The sequence below is a fragment of the Candoia aspera genome, chromosome 1 (genome assembly GCF_035149785.1).
Source record: "Candoia aspera isolate rCanAsp1 chromosome 1, rCanAsp1.hap2, whole genome shotgun sequence".
NCBI classification, from domain to species: domain Eukaryota; kingdom Metazoa; phylum Chordata; class Lepidosauria; order Squamata; family Boidae; genus Candoia; species Candoia aspera.
In genome coordinates this window covers 143387859-143414630 of record NC_086153.1, presented here as the reverse complement: position 1 = coordinate 143414630, position 26772 = coordinate 143387859, and the positions used below count along the sequence as shown (strand labels likewise).

General features: G+C 37.1%; 1 protein-coding gene across 6 annotated transcripts in view; it reads left to right on the top strand.

The window, feature by feature from the left end:
- Positions 1 to 26772, top strand: part of CYRIA (CYFIP related Rac1 interactor A) — a 73136-nt gene that overhangs the window by 32606 nt on the left and 13758 nt on the right. For 2 of the 6 annotated variants that reach the window (XM_063314728.1, XM_063314736.1), the window contains exon 4: positions 24769 to 24849. The exons of 1 other annotated variant lie outside the window; for it this stretch is intronic. In XM_063314728.1, coding sequence (XP_063170798.1) covers positions 24780 to 24849 — 70 coding nt within the window. In that variant the 5' untranslated portion in view covers positions 24769 to 24779. Of the gene's footprint in view, positions 1 to 24766; positions 24850 to 25020; positions 25101 to 26772 lie in introns of those variants that run through there. 3 more of the 6 variants (XM_063314720.1, XM_063314753.1, XM_063314745.1) reach the window with 3 other exon arrangements.

Genomic DNA, 26772 nt, shown 5'->3' with positions numbered 1-26772 from the left:
TTTCAAAATGAATACCTGAATTGTGCTGTCTGAATTATACACATTCTTTGGATTATAGGTAGTTCTCATTTAGTGACTGCCTTGTTTAGTGACAATTTGCAGTTATGACAGTGTTGAAGAAGTAACTTTATAACCAATCCTCGCATTTTTGACCTTCATAGGTCTGTAAAGCAAAGGAAAGTTGGAAGTAAGTTCGTAAACACAGCCTTGGTTTCACCTAGTGGCTGCTTCTCTTAATGACCAACTTGCTGGTCCCAACTGTGGTTGGTAAATGAGGACTTCCTGTACTGACTTCTCCAAAATAGGCTAAACAGGTATCAAAAATAAGAATTTAGCATGGCACAGCATTCACACAATAAAATATTTCTAAATCAAGATTTCTGAAGTAAATTATTACATCTATGTGAGCCATATACTTAAAAAAGAACTGACTGAATTGTCAATTTCAGATAATTGAGCTGGCTTTAGCTTGACTTCACCTTTTATACTTTTCCTAATCTAATATTTAATAGTTTATATCTTGTGTTCGATAGGTGTTGTCTCAAATTATTTGCTCATAAATATCTCATTGGAAAGGTAGTTTGTGTTATTAACAAAACTCTGTAATTGAAATTATTGAAGTCTTGTATAGTTAGTGTAATATGAAATCAAACAAAACTATTGTTAAAGATAATAAAATCCACGTGCAGTTTCCCAGACAGAAAAAAAAGATATAAATTACATGAACATAAAATGAAGCAGAAAAATGGGTAGCATTAGTACTTTCCCAATCCTGAGGTTAATCTTTCTGGTGCTTGTCAATATCCTGTTCTTGCTTCCTAACCAATGCAGACATGAGATTTCAGATCTTATTTATATAAATGATATTTACACAAATTTGATAGAATTCCTGCGTAGGAAACAGTCACTAAAATGCAGGTCTGTGTACACATTAAATCATGAATATTGAAGCAAGGCATCTTAGATACTGTGTTATCATCAATCAGAAAAATAATCTTAGGGCTGTAATGCTCATCACCCAATAAATGTCTATTTATGTTGAGGGAAAAAAAGCAACTAACAGATTCATATTGAAGATTAGGGAAGAAATCAGAAGTTAAATTAACAGTATCATAATCCCTCTATATAAATCAGTGACCAGACTTGGAATACTTGTATTGTTACTGTATATTAGAAGGGTATTGTAAATAAGTGAAAGGCAAATGACCTAGGGATCAGACCACTTTCTCTTTGTAAAGAAATTTAGTAACTTTTCTGCTTAGTTAGGAATCAAGTGAGTTGGGGATGGAAAGCAATTTGGATTACTTAGTTTTCGATTTCTTAATGGTCCTTAAATATAGGCAAGTTTTTAATCTGACTCAACGTGACATATTCCGTATGTGTTTTTGGAAGGATAATACTAAGGAGAGGCATGGATTTGTGTAGCTGTCTGTTTGGATAGAGAGAAGTGGAGATAATAATTTGCATCGGCTGTTTTTAAGAAAGTGGCTTATCCTACCATTATTATTGAAGTATCTGGTAGAGGTTCTAAATTCTACAAAGTGTACTTATTAAGGGATCATGTTATGATATTGCAGGCTAGGAAAAGAAAGTTCAGAATTTAAGATTTTAGGGGGGACTGATACATTTTTTGAGTCACTGGATTGTATATTTATACCAAAATATAAAAGTATGTATTTATTTATTTCCAGCATTTTTATACCATCCACCTGCAAAATTGGCAGGATATAATAAAGCACAGTAAAATACTAATGCAAACATGTTGCTAAAATAATGGTCAGTATATATGGAACTACGATTAAAACATAAAGTCATGTGAAGTGTGTATGTCTTGATGTACTCTCAGTTTTTTCTTAATCATAGAATGACATATTTATATGTGTTCTCTTGTTTTTGCACTGCAGCAATTTTTTATGGAAATATTTAAATTCATGCATGGTGCAGAAAAATGTGGGGAAAGGGAATCTCTCTTATACTAGAATCTGAGTCACTGATTTTTTTTTTTCAAATAATTTTATTAAGGTTTAGGTTTGGATTACTTAATCCAAAATAAGATTTGGATTACTTTTCCAAAATAGGGATTTGCTATTAGCTTAACCTAAATGAAAAAAATAAAAGCCATACAGGCTACAAAAAACACAAACAGAAAAATACAAAAGGAAAAGAAAAGTGTGAAAAAAAAATAAAAATAGGAAAGAGAAAAAGAAAAAGAAAGTAGCTTCCCCCTCCATCCCAGCAAGTAAAGACAATCTTAATAGCTTATCATTATCTCTAAATACTACATAATCTCTCTTCACTCCATATCTCATCTATTGAATAAAAAAACCCAGTTCCAAATGCTTCGTCATTCGTTCTTTATCAGCAGAAGTCCAGTAAGGGCAACTAGCTGTAACTATTTTTCTTCTTTAGCCCTGATTGAATCAGCCAACCTTGTATTCCTTCCCTGAGTTTTTAAAAATATCTTTTAACCCCTTCAGAAAGAGTCCCAGAGGTAGTCTTCTGTTCTCTGCGTTTAAAGCCAAAAATCTTTCACAACTTCAGCAGATTTCTTTTGTATATCCAAGAAGTAAAGTTTGTCCTTTTGTTTGTCACTTTTAATAAAGTCCTTCAAAACCTTAACAGAGCTCTTTTGTATATCCAGTATCTATCTATCTATCTATCTATCTATCTATCTATCTATCTATCTATCTATCTATCTATCTATCTCCAAGTCAGTTTCATGGTTCAATATTTGTACATCTCCTTTTGGGAATAAGTCATCCATCGCTTCCATTGGTGTACCCATACCTTCCTCCATATCTTTCTCATATACAGTTGAGTCCCCCTTCAAAGTAATTTCGAAATCACCCATTACAACTTGTTCTGTAATTTCATTACAACATGCTCTGTCAATCTTGTCAAGAAATTTATCTAATTTGTCAAAAAGCTTGGCAGACAACTATTCCCAAGTTTGTGTTATAGATTTCTGCTTCATTTTCTTTATCCTCTAGCTCTCTCTAGTGTCCAACATTCAAGGTCCCCTTATCATGAAAAAACTCAAAACAATCGCCATTTTCCCCATGAAAAATGAAAATTCCTTCTAATTAATTCAAAGCTCTTTGTGTGCACCTAAATTCTAATTCCAACTCTCTCTGTGCCCTTAAACTTTCTAAAGTCTTTTCGCTGTTTAATCCAAAAAGTAATATTTTTCACAAGCTTTAAAAAAATCACATTTAAAAGTTCTTTCTCTAAGGAGAAGGTGACTCACCTAGTGAATACAGTATAACTTGCCATTTCAAAGGGTCTTAATCCTTTTAAGGCAGTAGAAAAAACCCCAACAAATCGAAAGTGATTAAGAAGTGAGGCTCAGTCAAGCTTACTGTACTTTAAAAGGCTGCATTAACAACTATGAGCGAAGATGGTTCCTCCCTCTACTCCCAGCCACTTGACCCATAGGTAAACCATAAAATGACAGTTCCTGCGGTTCACTCATAAGGAGCGGCTGTGCAGAGTCACATGGGCTATCTCAGTGATCTATCTTTAATCCAGAGAGCATTTCAGCGACCAGGACCCTGCATCCCATGCCAATCTCCATTGTAATGCGGTCCTGCTACAAAACGGGACGATTAGCTCGCCTTGGCTCTCAACTGGAAGTGTCACTGTGTAAAAATGAGTGGTGGAAGCTCCAAAACGAACAAAAGAAGATGGATCTTCACAACTTACCCTAAGATATAATGACCATCAAGTTGGGTGGCTTTAAATAAGGGTTTAGATAGGTTTGTCTTTCATGAATTAATCAGCGATTACTAGAAGAGATGACCATGCATTTTCTCCAGTATCAGAAGAAACATGCCTTTTATTTATTTTTATTATTTACATCCCATATTTTGCCCATATGGCATTGTTAATATATTACTGGGGAAATCAGGCAGAAGGGCATTATTACAGTCATGTCTTCTCTGTATCAGGATTTACCTGAGTCATCTGAATCTTGGCCATTTGTGGGACAACATGCTGGAGCAAATATGCATTTGGCCTGAACCAACATGGCTCTTTTTAGACGTTCGTGATATTTGAGGTGTAAAATATCCAATTTCTTTTGGTTTGCCAAAGTGGTATATAGGGAGAAGGCTTATCTTCTCCCCATATTTGCCCCAACAAACAGCCCTCTCCCCCCGCTCCCCAATAAACCTATTACTAGGGGAAATAATTTGGAAGACGTTTTATCAGGATAGCAGTTCAACCCCTATCTGTCATTTATAGCCCTTATGTTTGTTTCTGTTCTCCTTTCACAGGGCTGTTTATTTAAAGGAATCAAAATAAAGACATTAAATGCAATTGCACATTTAATGCATTGTAGTTGGCCCCCAGCTCCCACCCATGTAGCTGAATTACTTTATCAAAACCCTCCTATTCCGTTCTGGAATCACTATAGCCAAACCAAAGGGATTAATCCATTTACAGTATAGAATTCAAGTAGCCATCATAATGTCATCCCCTTTCATATACAGCATAAATCCCCTTTTTGGGGGGAGATGGGCAGTGATGGAAATTTGAAATATCTGTCTGTCTGTCTGTCTATCTTTATTCTAGAATGCCATTCCTTTAAGTAAAAAACCCAAGACTTCTAGAGTATAGTAAGGGCCATCACTGCTTCAGAGTGTCCTTGTCATTTGCCTTTTGCTGCTGGGTATAATGTCCTGTCCTGCTAAATTCTAGTGGTTGGTTTGGTTTTGGCTTTAATTCCAAGATTGGTGTTTATAAACAGTACTGATTATGATTTAGATAGGACATGTTTTGGGAAGAATGAGAACCACCATAGGTGGGACTCTATGTGGGAAGAGCAATGACTGTTGTTTTTTTGAGGAGGGGATTATTAAACCTATGGTAGCATTTATGCTACAGTTTCCATGCTTGTCTGCCTAAGAAGGGCAGGAAACTGTGCTCCCATTTTCATAGTCGGGGGGGAGATCCAGTGCCCCCACAAAAGCTTTGGGACCACATCTGGTTCTGGGACCTCCTATTTCTACTGTAACCATATATTACTGTGAATAGTGATTTATTTTAGTGAAGTACTTTGGAATTAATTTATTTTGCTATCTTTTTAGCTGTTCCTGCCTTGTTACCACTTCTATTAAGCTGGTAACAAAAATACCCAATAACAAGCCTTGGTTTCAAGCTGCAGCATACTGCCTTAAACCATGGCTTACGACTAATGTTGTCACACATTGCATTAAGCCAGGACACAAATCATAGTATGATTCCGTATGTTGTATGAATCCAACCTATAGCAACCTAGTTGTTTAGTTTAATGGTATGGCTATATGGTTTTACATGTGCATAAGAACATTTTATTAGCAAAGTTCAGGGTTAGTTTGGACAACAAAATCTTGTCCATAGTCACTAAGAGAAGAAAAAGCCAAACACCAGACTGTATTTGCTGCGCAGCACGAACAAATCTGGATCTTTACTCTCACCAGACATATTGCCAGAAATGGATTCAGAACCCCACCCACACCGTCACAAAATAGATACACCTGAACAATTCTTCCAGAGATTGGCAGTGGAGGACTGGCTCGGAATGTTGCTGACTGCTCCATACTGAGCACCTCCTTGCCTTCCTTCCCAGGGAGCTGATCCTCTGCCTTCAGGGCACCTCTACACAAAGACAATGCTATATGAGGGTGGGCACATAAACACACATCCGCCCATGCGCCCAAAGCACCTAGGAACCCACCTTGATTATACTGTTCCAGACAAACACATACAACAGTATGAGCACACACTGATAAGTCCCTGGGAGAAAATGTGCATGCGCACACACACACCTCCCCCCCATGTTATTTTGTTACACAGAAGAAAATACAGGCACCTCCTATGGCCACTGCTGGTAAAAGGGTTGGAAAGCATTCCTGAAGCCAGACTCAGCAGGATTTCCTTGCCTTGCTTTTTCATCCCTTATTCTTTTTGTCAGTATTAAAAAAATAATTTTTCTACTCCTGCTGATGTTTCATTTCAACTATAGTGTATAGTTGCAGCCTTCATCACTGTCTGTGATCTTGATTGTCTGAGATGCCACCTACATTCTTGTTCTAGGATCAGGCATCTGCAGTGCACTGGGGTGGGTGGAGAAGATTTTTGTTCTTGTCTTTTTTTTTTAACTTTGGCAGGCTAAGATTGCCACTTAGTGGACAAATCTTCTAATGACAATTTTTTCCCAGCAACAATGAGGCCTTTAAATTGGTTTGGGTTTTGGTTTACTTTTAAGTTAAAGGAGTGGCCTTAATTGTCAAGTTCCTTAAATAACATCTACTTGGTGTCCAGTGTGAATGCCTGCATTTTGTTTACATTTATGAGAATTCATCCCAGTGCCTACAAATGGAATGTTAAATGATATCAAACTCCTCTGCAAATAGGTAAAGGCACCAGGACAATGATCTGCATGGCTACTGATTGCATTTCCACCATCATTTTTATTCAGTTAAAATAACTGAATGAAAAATAAATTACAGTAACAATAATAAAATAGTTAAATTTTAATAAATTATGTAACATGATTAAGACATTCTAATTTAAAAATAAATGTCAATTAGATTTTTGTTGTAGTAAGCCATTGTGAGCTGGACAGATTCAGTAACATAGGCATTTAATGAATAATTATTGTGTTTACATTGTTTCTTAATTAGCACACTTGTATCATTCCTTTCTTTGGAAGTTTAGTGTAGGGCATTTTCTCATTTTATTCTCACCACACCAGGCCTTTGAGAAGTGTTACATGGAAAAATGCTGACTAGCCCAAAACCAACTATATAATCAAATGGGTTCCTGAACCCTTGTCACCCTGATCCCTTCCATGGTAAGTCCAAAATACAAAATATTATCTTACAAAAGTATATGTGGAGATTTCTTGCACAGACTTTTGCCTTCTCTTCCTAATTGGATAAAAAAAGTTGGCTGGGATTAAAGAAATTCAAGAGGAGAATTTAAAGAGTTAATTACACTTACAAGCTTACTGAGAAACACAAATGATAATATAATGTATAACCACTCACACAGCTTTCCATTTTAAATTACACAAATAAAAAAAGGACATTATATTACTGTATTTATAGGCTTTACCCAAAATAAGTTTTAATGTACTTGAATTATGTTCTGTCCATAGAATTGATGGTTCACTCATTGTACTAAACAATGATTTGTTTTAACCATGGGTGGTTGAGTAAGGTACAGCAGCCTCATATATTGTACCTATAACATTAAGACATAAACCATAGTTGTAAACCACAGTGGTTTGGTTCACGTGTGGCACTTAACAAAAATAAAATACATAGTTACCTCAGTTTGTGAACCTGGAGATAAGATTTGGAAGGACTGATGCCTTATGTCACTTAATCCATACCAGTCCAAAATTGAAAATGGGAAGATAATAATTTGTAATAATATCATATTCCCCTTCCCTCCAAGTTCCTTCATTCTGTATGGAGCTTAACTTTCAGTACTTTGATAGTCTTTCTTGTCATTTCTTAATCTCATCCAGTTTATTGGAATCCTTCTCAAAATGTGACCTGAATAAAATACAGCACTTAATATAGGGTTTGATGAGTATAGAGCAAGTAGAACAATTATTTTCCAAGATTTAGAAAATATTGTTCTACTGACATACTGATAGAAGTAAACTGTGATACACCATAGCTTATCCATAGTATATGATATATTCATTATTCTATTGTTTTTGGCAAACATTTTGTAAAGAACTATTGATAGATTCCAGTGAGATTCCAATAATAAATGTTTTTTAATTAATCAGGCTATTTATGCTCTTTAGTTAATTTCAATATGTAATTTCTGAACTCAAGAGACTTATTATACCAAATCAGAACATGTTGGCCATGTTGACTGCCATCATTTACATGGTTTCAGACCGGAATCTTCTTTAGAATCTGGAGAAGGCTTGGGCTTTTTGCTGGGATGGGTGAGAATATATATTATATCTACACACACACACACACCTGTTTTTATAAATGTGGGAATAAGAATCTAATTTTTAAAAAAGATAGGATTTGGAAAAAATGATTTATTATATATCTACTTTATGCAAGATGAGGTATATAAGACACACAGTTTGTATGTTGTACTATTGTTTGGTATACATATCTCCTGAGAATCTTTCAGTAGACAGACTTTGCCAAATATGCTTTGGCAACATGGGAAGTAAAGTGTTGTATGTGTGTGACATAAGGACAATTCCAATTATGAAGCTATAAGGAAGTTTATAAAAGCTCAGAAATTACTTCTCCTGTAAAATGGCCAACCAGAAGAATCTATTTACCAACTGACCTGTGGTCCCAAGACTTTATATTCTTTTTGGTATGGAAAACATATCCAGGTTTGCATGTAAAATTAGTGGCTCTACTTCCCTCAACAGCAAAATTTGTTAGAAATACCTTTTCCCAGTGCACTATCTCCATAGCTTTTAGGGCTGGCATTAATCAGAAAAGCCATATATTTTGGTTCCTCATTTCCTTGTGTGCCAGTGCATCTCTTAAGATCAACCAGTGCTATACCCTGTGATTAAAATTTACCTTAGAAAAATCCTTCAGTTTTACTGCTTCCTCTTCAGATTTTAGCTTATTGAAACCCAGTAAAATACTTCATGTATTGAAACTTAGAGAAAGACAGGGTAGATGAAACAAAATGGGTGTAAACTGTAATAAACTACCTGGTTTTGGTTTAGTTTATTGGGTGAACCTTGGCCAACAGATGCTTTTCAGTAAGGTATGGTTAAACAAACCATGACTTAATATAATGTATGAGCCAGAAATACATGAGGACCAAAGGAGCCATTTAGGCAGCAATGGTTCCTACAAACAATTAATAGTAAGTCCTTTTGTAGTCACTGGGATTTACTTCTTCAGCAAAGGATCGTTACCTTGTCGTGGTGCTGGAGCTTGAGCACCTCAATGATGCCATGAGCTAAACCGTGAAGGGCCACCCAAGACGGGAAGGTCATGACAGAGAGGTCAGACTAAATACGATCCCTGGGGAAGGTAATGGCAACCCACCCCAGTATTCTTGCTGTGAAAACTAAATGGATCACTACAACCAGAGATATGTCGGTATACCATCGGAAGATGAGACCCCCAGGTTGGAAGATGATCAAAATGCTACTGGGGAGGAATAGAGGATGAGTTCAATTAGCCCCAGACGTGATGACGCAGCTAGCTCAAAGCCAAAAGGATGGCTAGCGGCCGACGGTGCTGGTGATGAACGGCGAATCCGATGTTCTAAGGATCAACACACCATTGGAACCTGGAATGTAAGATCTATGAGCCAAGGCAAATTGGATGTGGTTCTTGGTGAGATGTCAATATTAAAGATAGACATTTTGGGCGTCAGTGAACTGAAATGGACTGGAATGGGCCACTTCACATCAAATGACCACCAGATCTACTACTGTGGACAAGAGGACCACAGAAGAAATGGAGTAGCCTTCATAATTAATAGTCAAGTGGCTAAAGCAGTGCTTGGATACAATCCCAAAAAAGATAGAATGATCTCAGTTCGAATTCAGGGCAAGCCATCTAACATCACAGTGATCCAAATATACGCCCCAACCACAGATGCTGAAGGAGCTGAAGTAGAGCAGTTCTATGAGGATCTGCAGTACCTACTGGACAATACACCTAAAAGAGATGTTTTCATCATGGGATACTGGAATGCTAAGGTGGGCAGTCAAATGACACCTGGAATTACAGGTAAGCATGGCCTGGGAGAACAAAACGAAGCAGGACATAGGCTGATAGAATTTTGCCAAGACAACTCACTCTGCATAACAAACACCCTCTTCCAACAACCTAAGAGACAGCTTTATACATGGACTTCCCCAGATGGACAACACCAAAATCAGATTGACTACATCCTTTGCAGCCAAAGGTGGCGGACATCTATACAGTCGGTAAAAACAAGACCTGGAGCTGACTGTAGTTCCGATCACGAACTTCTTATTGCACAATTTAGGATCAGACTAAAGAGATTAGGGAAGACCCACTGATCAGCTAGATATGAGCTCACTAATATTCCTAAGGAATATGCAGTAGAGGTGAAGAATCGATTTGAGGGACTGGACTTAGTAGATAGGGTCCCGGAAGAACTCTGGACAGAAGTTTGCAGCATTGTTCAGGAGGCGGCAGCAAAATACATCCCAAAGAAAGAGAAAACAAAGAAGGCAAAATGGCTGTCTGCTGAGACACTAGAAGTAGCCCAAGAAAGAAGGAAAGCAAAAGGCAACAGCGATAGGGGGAGATATGCCCAATTAAATGCAAACTTCCAGAGGTTAGCCAGAAGACATAAGGAATTATTTTTAAACAAGCAATGCGTGGAAGTGGAAGAAGACAATAGAATAGGAAGGACAAGAGACCTCTTCCAGAAAATTAGAAACATTGGAGGTAAATTCCAGGCCAAAATGGGTATGGTCAAAAACAAAGATGGCAAGGACCTAACAGAAGAAGAGATCAAGAAAAGGTGGCAAGAATATACGGAAGACCTGCATAGGAAGGATAACAATATCGGGGATAGCTTTGACGGTGTGGTCAGTGAGCTAGAGCCAGACATCCTGAAGAGTGAGGTTGAATGGGCCTTAAGAAGCATTGCTAATAACAAGGCAGCAGGAGACAATGGCATCCCAGCTGAACTGTTCAAAATCTTGCAAGATGATGCTGTCAAGGTAATGCATGCTATATGCCAGCAAATTTGGAAAACACAAGAATGGCCATCCGATTGGAAAAAATCAACTTATATCCCCATACCAAAAAAGGGAAACACTAAAGAATGTTCAAACTATCGAACAGTGGCACTCATCTCACATGCCAGTAAGGTAATGCTCAAGATCCTGCAAGGTAGACTTCAGCAATTCATGGAGCGAGAATTGCCGGATGTACAAGCTGGGTTTAGAAAAGGCAGAGGAACTCGGGACCAAATTGCCAATATCCACTGGATAATGGAAAAAGCCAGGGAGTTTCAGAAGAACATCTATTTCTGTTTTATTGACTATTCTAAAGCCTTTGACTGTGTGGACCATAACAAATTGTGGCAAGTTCTTAGTGGTATGGGGATTCGAAGTCATCTTGTCTGCCTCCTGAAGAATCTGTATAACGACCAAGTAGCAACAGTAAGAACAGACCACGGAACAACGGACTGGTTTAAGATTGGGAAAGGAGTACAGCAGGGCTGTATACTCTCACCCTACCTATTCAACTTGTATGCAGAACACATCATGCGACATGCTGGGCTTGAGGAATCCAAGGCTGGAGTTAAAATTGCTGGAAGAAACATTAACAATCTCAGATATGCAGATGATACCACTTTGATGGCTGAAAGCGAAGAGGAACTTATGATGAAGGTGAAAGAAGAAAGTGCAAAAGCTGGCTTGCAGCTAAACCTCAAAAAAACCAAGATTATGGCAACCAGCTTGATTGATAACTGGCAAATAGAGGGAGAAAATGTAGAAGCAGTGAAAGACTTTGTATTTCTAGGTGCAAAGATTACTGCAGATGCTGACTGCAGTCAGGAAATCAGAAGACGCTTAATCCTTGGGTGAAGAGCAATGACCAATCTAGATAAAATAGTTAAGAGCAGAGACATCACACTGACAACAAAGGTCTGCATAGTTAAAGCAATGGTGTTCCCCGTAGTAACATATGGCTGCGAGAGCTGGACCATAAGGAAGGCTGAGAGAAGGAAGATAGATGCTTTTGAACTGTGGTGTTGGAGGAAAATTCTGAGAGTGCCTTGGACTGCAGGAAGATCAAACCAGTCCATCCTCCAGGAAATAAAGCCAGACTGCTCACTTGAGAGAACGATATTAAAGGCAAAACCGAAATACTTTGGCTACATAATGGGAAGACAGGACACCCTGGAGAAGATGCTGATGCTAGGGAGAGTGGAAGGCAAAAGGAAGAGGGGCCGACCAAGGGCAAGATGGATGGATGATATTCTAGAGGTGATGGACTCGTCCCTGGGGGAGCTGGGGGAGTTGATGACCGACAGGAAGCTCTGGCGTGGGCTGGTCCATGAAGTCACGAAGAGTCAGAAGCGACTAAATGAATAAACAACAAAAGGGATTTACTTTTGAGCAGATTCATATAGGACTGTGCTAATGGATTATCTAGCCTATAATGTAGTATCATGTGAACATAGGCTGATGCTTAAAAATGCTTGCTTCCATTAATATTTTTCTGTTAATTTCTGCGTAACATATAATAACTGAAAGTTCCAAATAGTTTAACAATAATTTCAGGTAGTATCATATTTCGCTGCTGTTTATCAGCATTGGTGTCTAAATGCACAATTATGTGTCTAGTTAGTGGGCAAGGGAGGACACATTTCAGTAGTTATAAAGACTAATTGACTAAATTGAATATATTTTAAAATGAGCACTTGGTTTACATCCTCCTTCTATTTTAGCTTGTTTATCCTTTTTTCCTGAAGAGAATGTAGATAAAACTTGTTCTATTTTTGCTTTTTCATTGATGATCTGGTTAAAACTATACTCTTAAATCTGTTTAGATTTTTCCATGAGATCCCGAAAGAATATAATTGTAGAAACTACTTCGAAGCCTTGTGTTTTCATATTTTTTGTTTTCAAGGTTTTTTTTAAAATTTTAAGTGTAACTTGTATTTATCCCCTAGTGAGTATATAACACCAGAAGAGTTAAATGTTTAATTGGACTAAAAACATTTAGATAGAAGACTTTTTTTCTTTTATCCTTAAAGTCAAACAGCAGAGGGCGCTCTGTCACTAAGAAAATCCATTCTGAGCTTCTGTTACTCCCTCTTTAAAATTCTTCCTTCATGTGAAGCCATGTTGAATGAGCAAATGTCTATAGACTGGTCTGTGAGTTTTAGATGTCTCCTTCACAGGAAATCCACTGTGTAGCACTGCAGGGTTGTCCAAACATCGGCACAATGTCCACTTCTGTGCATATGTTTAACTTTGCTCATATCACTGAACAATGTCTGTTTTCTTTGAATAATAGATCACTTTAATCACATGCTTCTCTGATATTATGAAAGGAGCAAGTGATATTTGCTATAAAGGTTGTCTGTGTGTGATTAATCATCATGCAGATTTGTCATGGCTTCAAACTAACCATTTTAGAACAAATTTGATCTTGAATATATAAGTGGACCTTTGTACAACTTAATTGTTCTAATAAGATGTTAGCATATAGCTTTTACTGCTGAACTAATTTTAGTTTCTAGTTGCTTCCTATTAAATAGGCCACCTTTAAAAATACTGTTCTGCACACTGTATAGTTTTTAAGTTGGAAAATGTCCTTGCTTGTATTTGACAGTATTTTTAATCAGCTGCTGGAGTTTGGTTTTGCTTTTTTAATTGCTGAATTACCAGTTACTTGCCTTTTTAGGGAATTGATTCCTGTTTCAAGTTATAATAAGAAATTTTGTCCTGTAAATTGATTAACAAGACTGGATGATTTTAAGCCTTTCTTTAGATAAACCTGATTGATGCCTTGCCCAGGAATTTCTATTGGTTCAGCCAGAATACTTTTTTGCTTATTAATTTATGTTGAGTAGTTCTATCATCTGTTTGCTATTAATAATAAAAAGAACTGTGCATAGATTGGACAGTTCCTGATTTTCCTGTTTTATGTAGATATCTGTTTTCTTTCCCCTAGGCTGTCTATGAAAAACAAGTCCGTATTTTTAAAAAGAAAAAACTGACACACACAAATTCACACACTAAATCAACTAAATTTTGATTTAGTTGACATCATTTTCTAAAGTATCATTTTGGATTCAAGTTGTATATTCAAAGCTGCAGTTCTGTGCACCTTTGCTTGGGAGGAGGCCCCATTAAACTGGGGAGTGGTGAGTAAATGTGATAAGGTGCAAACTATAGGGAGTAAGGAAGATTACCTTGATTGAAATATGCAAGAGCCATTACCTAGGCAAAAGGGGCTGAAACATGTTTTAAGTTCAGAGAGATGAGATAACATTCGGTGATAGCTCAGGCACATGCCGCCCTGATTCACTGGAGTATGAGGAGGAGAAGGAGGTACAGCACAATCAGACTTGCAGGGTTCTGTTACTATAGCCAGTCTCAATAAGCATAGTTTTAGCTTTCTTGTGGAATTGATTTCCTGGTCTGGTTCACCTAGTGGAGCTGACACAAACTGCACAAGGATGAGAACTTAAGGCTACTTGTTTCCACTTGTTTCCCTTTTATACTCTCTAGTTTTATTTAAACCTTTCACTGAGTGTGGGGACTGTGCTTTCATTTTCTCTTGTGCTAAGTTAATTCGTGAAAACCTTATTTGAGCTAGAGAACAAGCTGTGTCAGCTTTGTAAATAATTTCTTAATGAGCTTGGTAGCGTGTAATTTTCTGTTACGGCTCTCCTGATGGATTCCTGCCACAAAGGGAAAAAGAAACAGAGGCCTAGGAGGTGTCTGTAGATACCTTCTATTGGAGCAGGGTGCTGACTCAAGCAGCACTATAGAAAATACAACAGCCCTAAAGGAAGAAGGTTCCTGAAAAGGCAAATGCAGAGATGATGAGGCTTCTCAAGACCAGATGCTCTCCTAGAGGTTCATATATTGCTAACAACTGCATCAACATGGGAGATGCTTTAAGGTTTTGGATATAGATAGGTTGAGAGCCAGTTTTGTGTAGTGGTTAAAGGTATCAGGCTAGAAACCGGGAGACTGTGGGCTCTAATCCTGACTGAGGCACAAAGCCAGCTGGGTGACTTTGGGCCAGTCACTTTCAGCCCTAGGAAGAAATCAATGGCAAGCCACTTCCAAAAATGTTGCCAAGGACAGTATAAGGACTTGTTCAGGTAGTCACTAGGAGTCAAGGCTGACTCAAAGGATGTGGAGATTTATTTATTTTTATATCTATCTATCTCCAGCTCATAAAGCTATAGACAACCAGCACCTGGTCTCTGTTGTTCAGTCCCCCTGCCTCTCCAGAAACCTAGGTTCCTGGATTCTCTGAACTTTCCTGCCTCAGATTCTGGCTGTTGTGGAGATCTGTTCATGTAGTCTGTTTTAGTTGGTGAACTACATTTGTTTTGCTTTCCTGGCTTCTCAACCTCTGACTTTGAAAATGGTTTTCTTCCTATTCTTATTACTTCTTAGTTGAACAGCTCCTTGAAAGTGTTTTATTGCTGACTTTAGGCCATAAAATGGGACAGATTGAAGCCATAAAACACCTCAACTAGCTACAAGGAGGTTTTCAAATAACAGAATAAACTTTTACAAATGTAGCTGGCTCAGTTAGCTGTTGCTATAGATGCTTCACATCTGTGCAGCCAGCACAGCCCATGGCCCTTACCCTGGCTCACCCAGATTGCCTCAGAAACTTGAGGTCACTCGTAGTTGCTTCCCTGTATTTTTAGTGGAATGTAGATTGTATATGTCTCTGTAAGATTTTTCTAGATTACCAAATTAAAGTGGGATGAAGTTTGCGGGCTTTAGTGCTCAGTTGCAGTTGATTTACAGAGGTCTTTGAAGGCTGCTCCTGCCAGTAAAAATAAAACAAATCTCTGGTGGGTTCAACTGGTAAGTGCTTATATTGAGGCATGAATGGGCAGGGATAAGATGTCCTCTCATTCTCATCTTGCAAAATCCATTTTAGATGAGCCTATATATTGATGAATGGGTGGGGAGATGAAGAATGATAGCCCATTCTAGATTACTTGCCTGAGAAGAACTGATGCAATTTCAAGGGCCAGATTTATCCTAGGAGAAAGAAATCAGCAGCATAGGAACAGTCTCCACTTATACTATGGGGAAGTTTTCTAATTCAAAGCTAGGAAACAAGTCTCAAATTCTTGTTGAATCCAGATGCTGGAGGGCCCAAACTTCTATCCAAGAACCCCCAAGTTTAAACATGCCAGATCAATATTTTGATAAGCATTAATGCTAAGAATATGGTTTCTTTTTAGAATGTATGAAAAGCTTAAATTAGTGCCAAAAGATACTTTAGAATTATTTTTTGTTTTGCAGTGTGCCTTTGAATTTATGTCTAATAAAGCCAGAAAAATGAGATATTTCTCCTGAATAAAACAGCACTCATAAACTGACTGAAGTATTTTAAATAGTAGTTAGATTATAAAAGGTCGAATGCTTTTGCTCATGGGGATCAGATGGAAGTAAGTTAAAATGATTATCCATGAATCTCCAGGCAATAAGGACTATTATTTCTGTAAGCCGTATTTCTTTCTGAACTATTTGTAAATACATTCAAATGTGCATTTGCTTGCATACTAACAAGTGTATGGAACTATAAATAAATCCTGAATGGTTTAGATCACTGAGTGTGCCTTGGGTGTTCATGACCAAATTGCTCTGCAGTATAATGGAATTCCCATTAAAAAGTCTCCGAAGAAACACTGTATGCTTTGTAAGCCTTTTTCCTATAACTTTGATGAAAATTGCAGTATTAGCAGAATTAGAGGATGAAGCAAGATTAATTTCCTGATATTCTTGGTTACCATTAGAGTATCTGGAAGGGCTTCTGTATAAATAAGAGTCTTGATTAACATAGAGGCTACTAGTAACTTTAGATTATGTTTGCACACCAAAGTTTCTGGAATCATGGTTCTAGAACTTCTGCTGCTATAACTTTGGGAAGAGCCTTCAGGAAGAGATATATGGCAACAGCACCTCACTTACCTATGATCCTAGGAATGGTGTGGCTGAAACTCCATGACCCCCAAATTATTTGGTCTGCTAGTCAGGTCCCTTTCAGGTCTTCCCATCGTCAGGAATACTTCTGCCCCAAGAGGGAGATGATGACTACCTGGACAAGGGAGTCAGAATGAGGATGCTTGCTAAAAGAAATCTAAGGAGTTTCAGGATGTGTTTGGAAACTAAGAAACCAATATGCTACCTTACCATCCTTATGGAAAAACCCAGTAGGACAGATTTCTTCCTTGTCTGAGCCTGAACTGATGATGTGAAGACATTTTATTTACCAGAATTGCTTTTGTTTTCTTGTGGGGAAAAAAAAAAGTTGGAGAGCCCTGTATTTGTAATAATTATAAGACCCCAATAAAATCACAATTCATAACCAGTAGCTGCTGAATTTCATTCTGGATTTCATTGCAGATATACTAAGGATGGACTACATTTTAACTGTGGTGTTTGTCAATTTATTTCACACATATTCTCAGAATACTTTATCTCAGGTGATTTCTAAAACTTCATGACCTGTTCCTGGTAAATAGTATTTTGATTATCAGACATCAGGGCTGTTGGTTGTTTTGTTGTCACTCACAGTCAGACATCTAGATGGAGCATGACAGTGTAACTCTTAAGTAATATTTGCATAATGTGGTACATTTGTAGGGCAATTGGATTAGATTCTTTTCTCTTAAGGAGTTCACAAATAATGTTCATTCATCTATGCAACAAACACTTGTCTATCTAGAATCCCTACCTGGCCTTGCAAGAATTGCGAACTCTTCATTGAGTTCTCAAAGATTAACAGTGTACTGTTAAGGTAAGCAGTACACTGTAGCAGAAGGCCCTTAGAAGGGAAAAGTATCACACCTCTCCTGGAGGATTCCTCCTGCAAACAGAAAAAGCAAAGGTCTGGGCCCAGGATGTGTCTGCAGATTTGTATCTTCTAGGAGAATATGGTGCCAGCCCAAGCAGTGATACATAAAATACAACTGTTAATCTTGATGGTCAAGATAAGCCCCCTCTTGTCTTCACTAAACATTCCCTTGAAAGTGTTTTATCAGCATTCAGCCATAAAATGGTATAGAAGCATTGACTTCATGGTCTTTAATATCCTCTTCGGACTACAGATATGGTTCATTATATTAGTGGTTAAGGCAGCGGGCTAAAAACCAGGAGTCTGTGAGTTCTAGTCCCACCTTAGGCATGAAAGCTGGCTGGGTGACTTTGGACCAGTCCCTCTCTCTCAGCCCAACTCATCTCACAGGGTTGTTGTTGTGGGGAAAATAGGAAGAGGAAGGAGTGTTAGGTATGTTCGCCGCCTTGAGTTATTTACAAAAATGAAGGCGGGATAAAAAAAATACATAAATAAATAAATAAATATTAAATAAATGTGTGAATATATTCTTTTATCTCCCAATGTTTTTCAAAATTTATTTTGTAAATTATGTTTTAGGAAGCTGAGAATTAGTTTCATCAGATAGGATGTGGAACATATGTGTGGGGTGGGGGAAGTGCTCAAGTTGATTTGTGAAGTAGAGGCTAAATTGTTTTCGAGGTAATTTATTTGCAGGTGTGGTAGATTTATGTTCTGCTTTTCCTTAGCTAATGAAAGGTTCAAGATGACTGAAGTAAAGAATGGTGCCATTTTTTTTCACTAATATGTTAAGGAACAAATATTTTTCCATGGAATATACAACCTTCAGTCTAAGGGCCACACATGGACTTTACATGGTAGGCTAATGTTCTAATTCTCTGAAGTAGTTAGGCAGGCAAGGCAGACGAAGTCTAGGATAGGGCAAGAACAAACACTAAATTCAATCTCAATTTAAGGTTACATTAAAATTTAATTATTTTAAGATTAAAGATGTATTTTTCCTCTTGTAGCCACACTAAAAATTATAATTTTTAGATGGATCAGAGGGCTAAATTCTGTGGTGCCTCATATAGTTCTGAATTTGTACAGCCCAATTCCTTCCTTTCATATAGGTAAGGTTCCTATCATGAGTTAGTCATACATTTATTATTAATTAAATAAAATAAATTATAAAATAAATAATATAAAATAATATAAAAATATAAAAATATAAATTATAAAATAAAAGTCAACATTTCCTGTTGCCATTGGAAAATATTTTAAACTTTTCATTCATTTTTTCCCTGGTATTTAATTCTCAAGTGTAATTTTTCATTGCACTGAGTCATCTGAAAGCTCTCAATGATCTCCACTAGGAATTGTTTATATTTAACAAGATGGAGAATATTTTTCTTGGAACCCCCATAGTGTGAGAGTTCAACTTACAAAGATTAGCATAGACTCATTCAGTGCTTAATATCATACCTGTTATTCAATGTATCTTCTGTGAAAAATTACGTATGAAAATGTTACTTACAGTAGGGATGAAACTCCAGGTGGCAGGCCTAGAAAATTTAATTTAAAATAATTTATCCTTTTCAGTTACTTAATTAATAATTTAAATGCTTCAAAGTATCCCTGAGTCAATAGTAGCCATGTGTTAATTTCCACCCCTGTGTTTCTTGTTAGTGTGTGTGTATAGAAGAAGGCAGCTTAAATACAAAGAATGTAGTTCTGAATACCAGTTATTGTAGAACAATGGGGGAATGCCATTGTTTTCATTTCCTACTTACGGGCTTTCTGGAGGATCATGACTGACCATTTTCGGAGATGGGCTAGACTTCTGGAGTTGCATTCTTGTGAATGCTTTTTGTCTGTTAATGGTAGTTGAGGATAACCAGGATTTTCCTCAATCCAGTCTAGGAAGCCGTGGCTTTACAGGAAGAATTCAGGACTTATATTCAGAGGAAACTCGGGCTTAATGCTAGTGAAAGGAGGACCATGGGATATTCATTTTTTTAAAATAGAAAAACCACATTATTATTAATACAGTGATAACCTAATCAGAAAAAAAATGCACAGTGGTGATTAAAATAGGAATATTCATTTAGCATGTTTGTAAAGCTCAAATGAGTTAGCAAACTACTTCATGTCATGTCATGTCTGTTTCCCCTCTAATAGCTAATGCAGTAAGGGGGAGAAATCTAAACTATCCAAGGTGGCTGGACCCTAACGCCCTCCTGTTTGTAAGGGATTACAAGATGCCTGTGAGACCAAGTTTCCAATAAGTAAAAGCTGCCATTCATTAACCTAAGAGGGAGAGTATGCTTTATGGTATAAACTTCCATTTGGAAAATTAAGACCTCTTTCTCTATCGTTTAACGTTCCCAGAGTTAAAAAGGAAAGGGAGAGCTTCCACAAAGAAGACTTTAAAAAGGGCATAAAATTTCTGAAATTTTTTTTAGAGTACCCTCTGTGATGGATTCTGACCTCAGGGGACTATAGACGTGGAATCTGGAATTTCACCAGACAGCATTAATTTGTATCCTTCTGGTGGTTCTTTATAGTCCAAAATAAGTTTATTGTTTATATTAGCTTCAAGCTGAAGACATTCCAGCTACAGGAACAGTGGAAATGCAGATGAAAATCCTCTCATTTCGAGGCAAATGCTGGTTTCAGAGATGAAGTGAGATGATGAAATGAGAAGAAGGTACAGAATAACAAGGTGAAAAGAAGTTTGGGCTTCAGTTGATGCTGACAGCTGTTGATCCTGATGATCACATCTCAAAAGAGGATCCCAGGATATCTGGTATAAAGAGAGTACTCTGGGATCTCTTTGGATCAGATTGAAGCCAGGCATAGCGAAACATCAGAAGTGGCTGTAATGTGGATTTATCCCTGCTATACCATCTGTGTCTAAGTGACATGCAGGCTAAGAGCCAAAGGAGGCAATAAGGGCGACATGGTGAACCCTTCATTTTTTAAAGACTTAATACTGAGCCAGAGCCTCAAACTGAGCGAGGCCTGTATGATCTGTTGCATTTCTAATAACAGCAGAGTTAATTCAATGTGTCTCTAAGTACTCACAGCCCAAGATAAATTATTGTCTCTGGAACCCACTGAAACTGTATCCAGAAATAGCTGATTTTGGTAACGTCTAAGCCTCCAAAGGCACAGTTCAGATTTAGATCAATTTATGTGATGCCCAGAAAAGACTCCAAATTTTGGGATTAGATCAATAACAGATGATATGTAAGGAGAACAACTTTAGAATCCTTCTCTGAATACATACACCTTAGTACTTTTTTTGATGATTCACTTCAAATACAACAATAAAGAAAAACAAGGACAACTCTGCAGTATGCTTCCCCCAAAAGAATACTGCATGTATTTTCCTCTTAGTCTTCACTTCAATTTTGGAGAAAATTTGAAGTATTTTAGTTTAAATTCCTGGTGAAAAGAAAATTCTGAAAGTTTTTTTTTAAAGGCTTGCTAATAAATTCAATTTAGCATCTCTGCATCTAATGAAATAATTACAGCAGGATCCACCCTGATGTTATTTAAAGCTATAATATTTTCTAATGTCTGTAGCAGGGTGCCTGTGTCTATAGGGTAGAAGCCTGGAATTCTCATATATATCTATAAAAGGGAAGGGCTATGTATGTTGTGTATGTGACACAGAGCTATCTCTCCCTCATGGGAACATTCATCCTGACTGAGACGAGATAGTGTTTATTCTCTCTGAGCCTGTCTGCCATGGAAGATACAGCATCTGTCCTTTATATTGTTCTCTGGAAAACCAGGAGTCTTTGGCATTTTACCATCTCTCATATTTGCAGTAGTATAACTCTCTACATATTTTAAAAAGCAAAAATACAGCTTTTTTTTTTCTTGGCTATCCAGACATTGAAGGTTCAGTTGAAAAGGAAAAGTAGGGGGGAGTCTTAATTCATTTTCCATGAGATCCTAATCTTTTTTGTAAAGCTTTGGGTAAATTTCTTGAAATCTTAAAATTATGTCTTCAGGCATTAGATATACATTATGACCATCCAGAATTATTGGAATAGAACTCCAACATTGCTGTTTGAATTGATACAACAGTTCTCAGATTCTCAAAATTTCTGCTGTAGAGCAATCCACTTCACCTTGTTAGACCTGGTTCATAATTATGGTGAGCCTTTATTTGTTTAACCATGGTTTGTTCAATATCACAGGTGACTGCATTTGTACATTGCATTTGTCAAAATTAAAGAAATAATATTATCACTTAGCATTATATGTGATCACAGTCTTATGGGGAAGAAGGGAGAATTTAAGTGATGTAATAACAAAGAGACATATATGTGATATGTGTGAAAGAGTAAGTGAGCTTTGAACAAAGGAACCATAATTTTATTTCATTTGTATAAAACATCAAACAAAATAGAAAATACTTTTCTGTTCTGGAGTTTCCAAATCCAGAATAGAAAAGTATCTCCCTAGCAAAACCTTATTTAGGGGAATAGAAAGTGCAGGGTTGCAGTCCAGGATTCTGAATAGAAGTACAGAAAGCACATAATATTATGTTTCATATTCAGTTTTGAGGAGAAGCTGCTTGAAGTAGTAGGAAATTTCAGAGCAAAAAATATCAATCATGTTAATACAACTAGTCTTCAAAATGCAAATAGTCATCTTATTTTGATGATTAGGGAAGAATGTAGGGAACCATAGTGCATTCCAAAGCAATTAAGGGATCATTTTATATATTAAGGTATGGTAATGACTTCCTCAAATTGATCTAGACTTCTGGACATGGACACAATTATGCTGTTTTCTTGGGAAAATTTGGGAGTGGCTTCCTTTTGCCCTCTACCAGGAGATAGGTAAACAGAACAGAACAGAGGAAACTTTATTGTGACCTGTGCAAGGTAGGTAGGTAGGTAGGTAGACAGACAGACAGACCAGACTTTATTATGATCAGTGACAATAGATAGATAGATTGACAGATTGATTGATTTCCTATATAGTCCATGTATTCATGATGGTGACCCATCTAAATACTTACTAGACATGACCAAAGTGCTGAGACATTTTATACATTACTTATCAAGTACTGTCAATTGCTTTCTTGCCAGGGAACCACATTTCATTCTGGCAGTATGAATTTTATCTGCAGAATGGGCCGGACCATCTAGTTCTGGTCTCTTTCTCCTGGGAAAACTGCTGCTATGGTAGAACAAATGGATGTTTATGGCAGTGGCAGCATAAATAGCCCTTTCCAATTGTGTGATAACATGGGTAAGGAACCTGCACTCCTGCTGAACCAGATGATGCTGAACTAGAACTCCTACAGTCCATCACCACTGGGCCATCCTGGTCAGAGTAGGGGGAATATATCATTCAGCAACATTTTGGAGAGCTGCAGGTTCCCCTGCCCTTGATAATGTGGGCATATACCCAGCTGCTGAAATCATAAGAATAGAAACATTATAAGAACTTGAGCAAATCTCTGCTGGAAATCACATCAAAGGTTTACCTAGTGTAGCTCTCTGTTTCAAGGGTAGCCAACCAACGTTTGCTCATGCTCCTCAGCAACTGCCATTCAGAGACATGCTACCTCTGATGTTGGAGGCAATATAGTCAACATGGCTAGCAGTCATTGATAGCACGTTTGCTTTTAATAAGGATGCCTTGAGATTAAGAATCTCTTGAGAATAACTCTAATGGTTTAGGACAAAGTACACTGGGCTTGTTCTGTGACTTCATTTTTTTTAAATGAGGTAAGTTGTGCTTTTAAATTAAGCTTCGAAGCATGTGGTCCTTAATTGTATTGTACTATACTTGAAAATCCATTTTAAGCATGATTCTTGTGTTTTGTGTGGTGGCATTTATGCATGATATATAAAAGTGTTGTTGGGTTCAGAGTTAAGTTTACATAATCAGTTGTATTTTTAATTTGTACTGCGCCATGTTGCCAACACTGAGATAAAAATAGACTCCTTCCTTCCTTCCTTCCTTCCTTCCTTCCTTCCTTCCTTCTTTCCTTCCTTCCTTCCTTCCTTCCTTCCTATACTTTCTCTAGTATTTATTAATATATTGTATGCAAAATATTGCTAATTGAAAAGGTTTGACATACCTACTGTTGGAGTACGACTCTGGCATACTTCCAGGATTTTTTAAGCCTTAGTGTGTTTGATATTCATTGAAAGGAGTAAATTTGTTTAGAAGGATCACAAATTAACAATTAATCTTACCAGTCGGTGTGTTAGGATATTGTTCAGAGTTCTTACCCAGTATTGTTCAGAGATCTTAAATCCAGAATTAGAGTAGCACCTGTACCTGATGTGAGAAGTAGCACTGTAAACCCTTCTGAATCATTGTTCTTTCATTACTGAAATCAAGTTCATTGGGTTTCTATAAACAAAATAATAAAGTGTCAAACCAATTCAACAAAAGTGGCTTAGACAGAGCTAATTTTACTACACTGTTATGTGTAACAGTGGAAGCTGCTTATGACCTGACAGTGGCCCACTCTCTTTATCTAATTATAATTAACTAATAGTTATTTACATCCCAAAGTAATATGCAATCGTAATTCTTAAAGAAAATCTGTCACACTTGATTTGTTGAATAGAAAAATGATTAAGAAATAAGTGCTGTAATTTAAATTACGTTCAGCTGTATTTTGCATGTATACACTAGAACAGGGTTGCTCTTTTTTTTTTATGTTTATCTTGAATATATTGAGTTTCTTCCAGTGGTGTCTGTCTCCCAAAGAAATTGATTTGCTTCCTGGTGAAACCCCCAGCATGCCTCCTGAAATCTGCTCTGGAGCAATGGATGAAACACAGAAAAGAACAGGAGAAAAGGATATCCTTTTGCAGAACTCTGTACTAAACTATTAGCTTTAAGAATCGGATGCATTCAAAGATGCATTCACTTTCATTAAAGTAGTCAAAACCTACAAAATTCTGCTTGTCCAAATATAGCAAGGAAAGAATGTACACCCCACTGGAAATTCTACATTTATTACATGTTTCTCTCAGTGATGAAGTATGGGTTCTGTATATTCTTTTCATATTTGGTCAATACTCCCAATACATTTATTGTGGCATTTATTGTTAAATACTTCAGTAAACAGTCTGAATGTTCCTGTTTCAGTTTGAACTAGCAGTGCATGCCAAGCCCTTACTTTTTCAGCTTCTACTTTTGCATATATAACTCTTTATGATTTTGTTGCATTCACTAGGTTTTGCTGGTATGGGTAATCTTCTTAAAGTCCTTACCAGAGAAATTGAAAACTACCCACATTTTTTCCTGGATTTTGAAAGTAAGTTCAAAGATTGGAACATTGTTTTCCCTGACTTAGGAGCTAGTTGAGAAGGAATGTTTAAGCCTGATTTGCCTTGACAGATAAACATGTTCAAGCAGTACAAAAGAGATAACAGTGCTTTCAAGGTTTGTTCCTGAATATCTTTTCTGTTCCTTTTCTGTTTTTCAGAAACCAAATGGGAAATCTTTTAAAAGTTCTCACTTGTACAGACTTTGATCAAGGGCCCATTTTTTTCCTAGACTTTGAAAGTGAGCAAAGTTTGGCCTGTGTTATTTTTTGGAGTTTTTTTTAAAAAAGTCTAATAAATGGCATGTATTAATCTACCATGCAAGTACTATAGCGCACGCCACTTGGACTTCTCCTATTTCATCCTGAAAAGTCACTGCTCAGTTCATCCAAAATCCCAATAATATTGCTAGTGATCATTAGCATTCACTAAAAGAACTTGGCTCATGGGCTCACTTTGTGACAAATTCTGATTAGTTCAGCAGCCTGCATTTTAAAAATTGTTTTTAGCATGGATGAAGACTATAGCCTGTAGAGAGTAGATTTAGTGCTGCTTAGTTCACAGATCCAAATTTTGTCACTGGGTTGTATCTTTACAAAAAGAAGAATTAGGCCTCAAAATCACTACAGACTATCCAGAATTGATCATTATGAGTGGCTTGTGCTATATTCAAAAGAAACTTGCAAGGAAATTATTTTGGCTGTTGCATTATTGGTGTGTCTAAAACCACATTACTAAAATTCTGTGGTATATTATTTCAAAACTTAAGTATATGAAGGGAAATGGGCAAATTCAAAGGGTCTAATACAATTAAATGAAAGGAACAAAAATCCTGCTTAATGCTTCTCTATCTTGTCAACCTAATGTTGCCAACTCAGGGATTATATGTATTTGACACACTTCTATTTCTCCACCTAAGGGGAAAAAAATGGGGGGGGGCAGAAGAGCAAACAACTAAATTTATATTAATTGAACGGATTAAAACTAATTAAATTAATTGCCTATAAAATAAGATATTCATTTACAAAATTAATGGGTCGCCATCTGCATGTAGAGCGTTTCTCTCACACACATATAAAGTCTTACCTATGCCAGTATGCATGCATGTACGTATGCCTGCACACACATACACCCCTCTTTCTCCTTCCAGAAGAAACAGCAATAAAAAAAAAAGAAAGAAAGAAGGAAAGGGAAGATGGGGCAAGAGTAAGGACAATTGTACTGGGATGAAAAGAAAAAAGAAAAGGGGGCAAAACTGAATGGAGCTAAAGAAAGGTGAAGAGGTAACTGGATAGAGAGGAAAAAGATATGCCCTATTAAGCATTACAGCCTCTCCCAGGCAACAGCTAAACTTCAGGCTAATCTTCAAAAGCATCCACCCTGTCACTCATTATTTTGTTTTCAGTAGCTCCTTCTGTTCTTACCAGTGAATGTAAGACAACCCCTCCCCCATTAACAAGTAACAACAACAACAACAACAACAACAACAACAATGTATTAAACGTGTATGCTGCCTGGCTCTCAACAACTCTAATTACATGGAGGGAGAAGAATCTTCCTTTTAGATCAAGTATAAAAATTATTGATGAAAATTTTAAAATATACCTGTCCTTTAATGGATATACCTAAATCAGGTTATGTGATATTTGTCTTGCTTTCTTCTACTGTTGAATAATTGACAACTGAGCATTGGACAAGAAGTGAATTCCCACTCATTTCTTTTTTCTCTCTCTCACTCACACACAGAAACACCCATCTTGTTTTTTTCATCTTTTTCTTCCCAATTGTAGTACTTGCAGAGATTTAAACCTTCATTTCTGGCTTGTTTGGAGTGAAGGTAATCAGCTGATATAATCTAGCTGATTCACCTCTGTTTCCTCTTATTTGAATTTCCTCCCCCTGCTGCCTAGTTG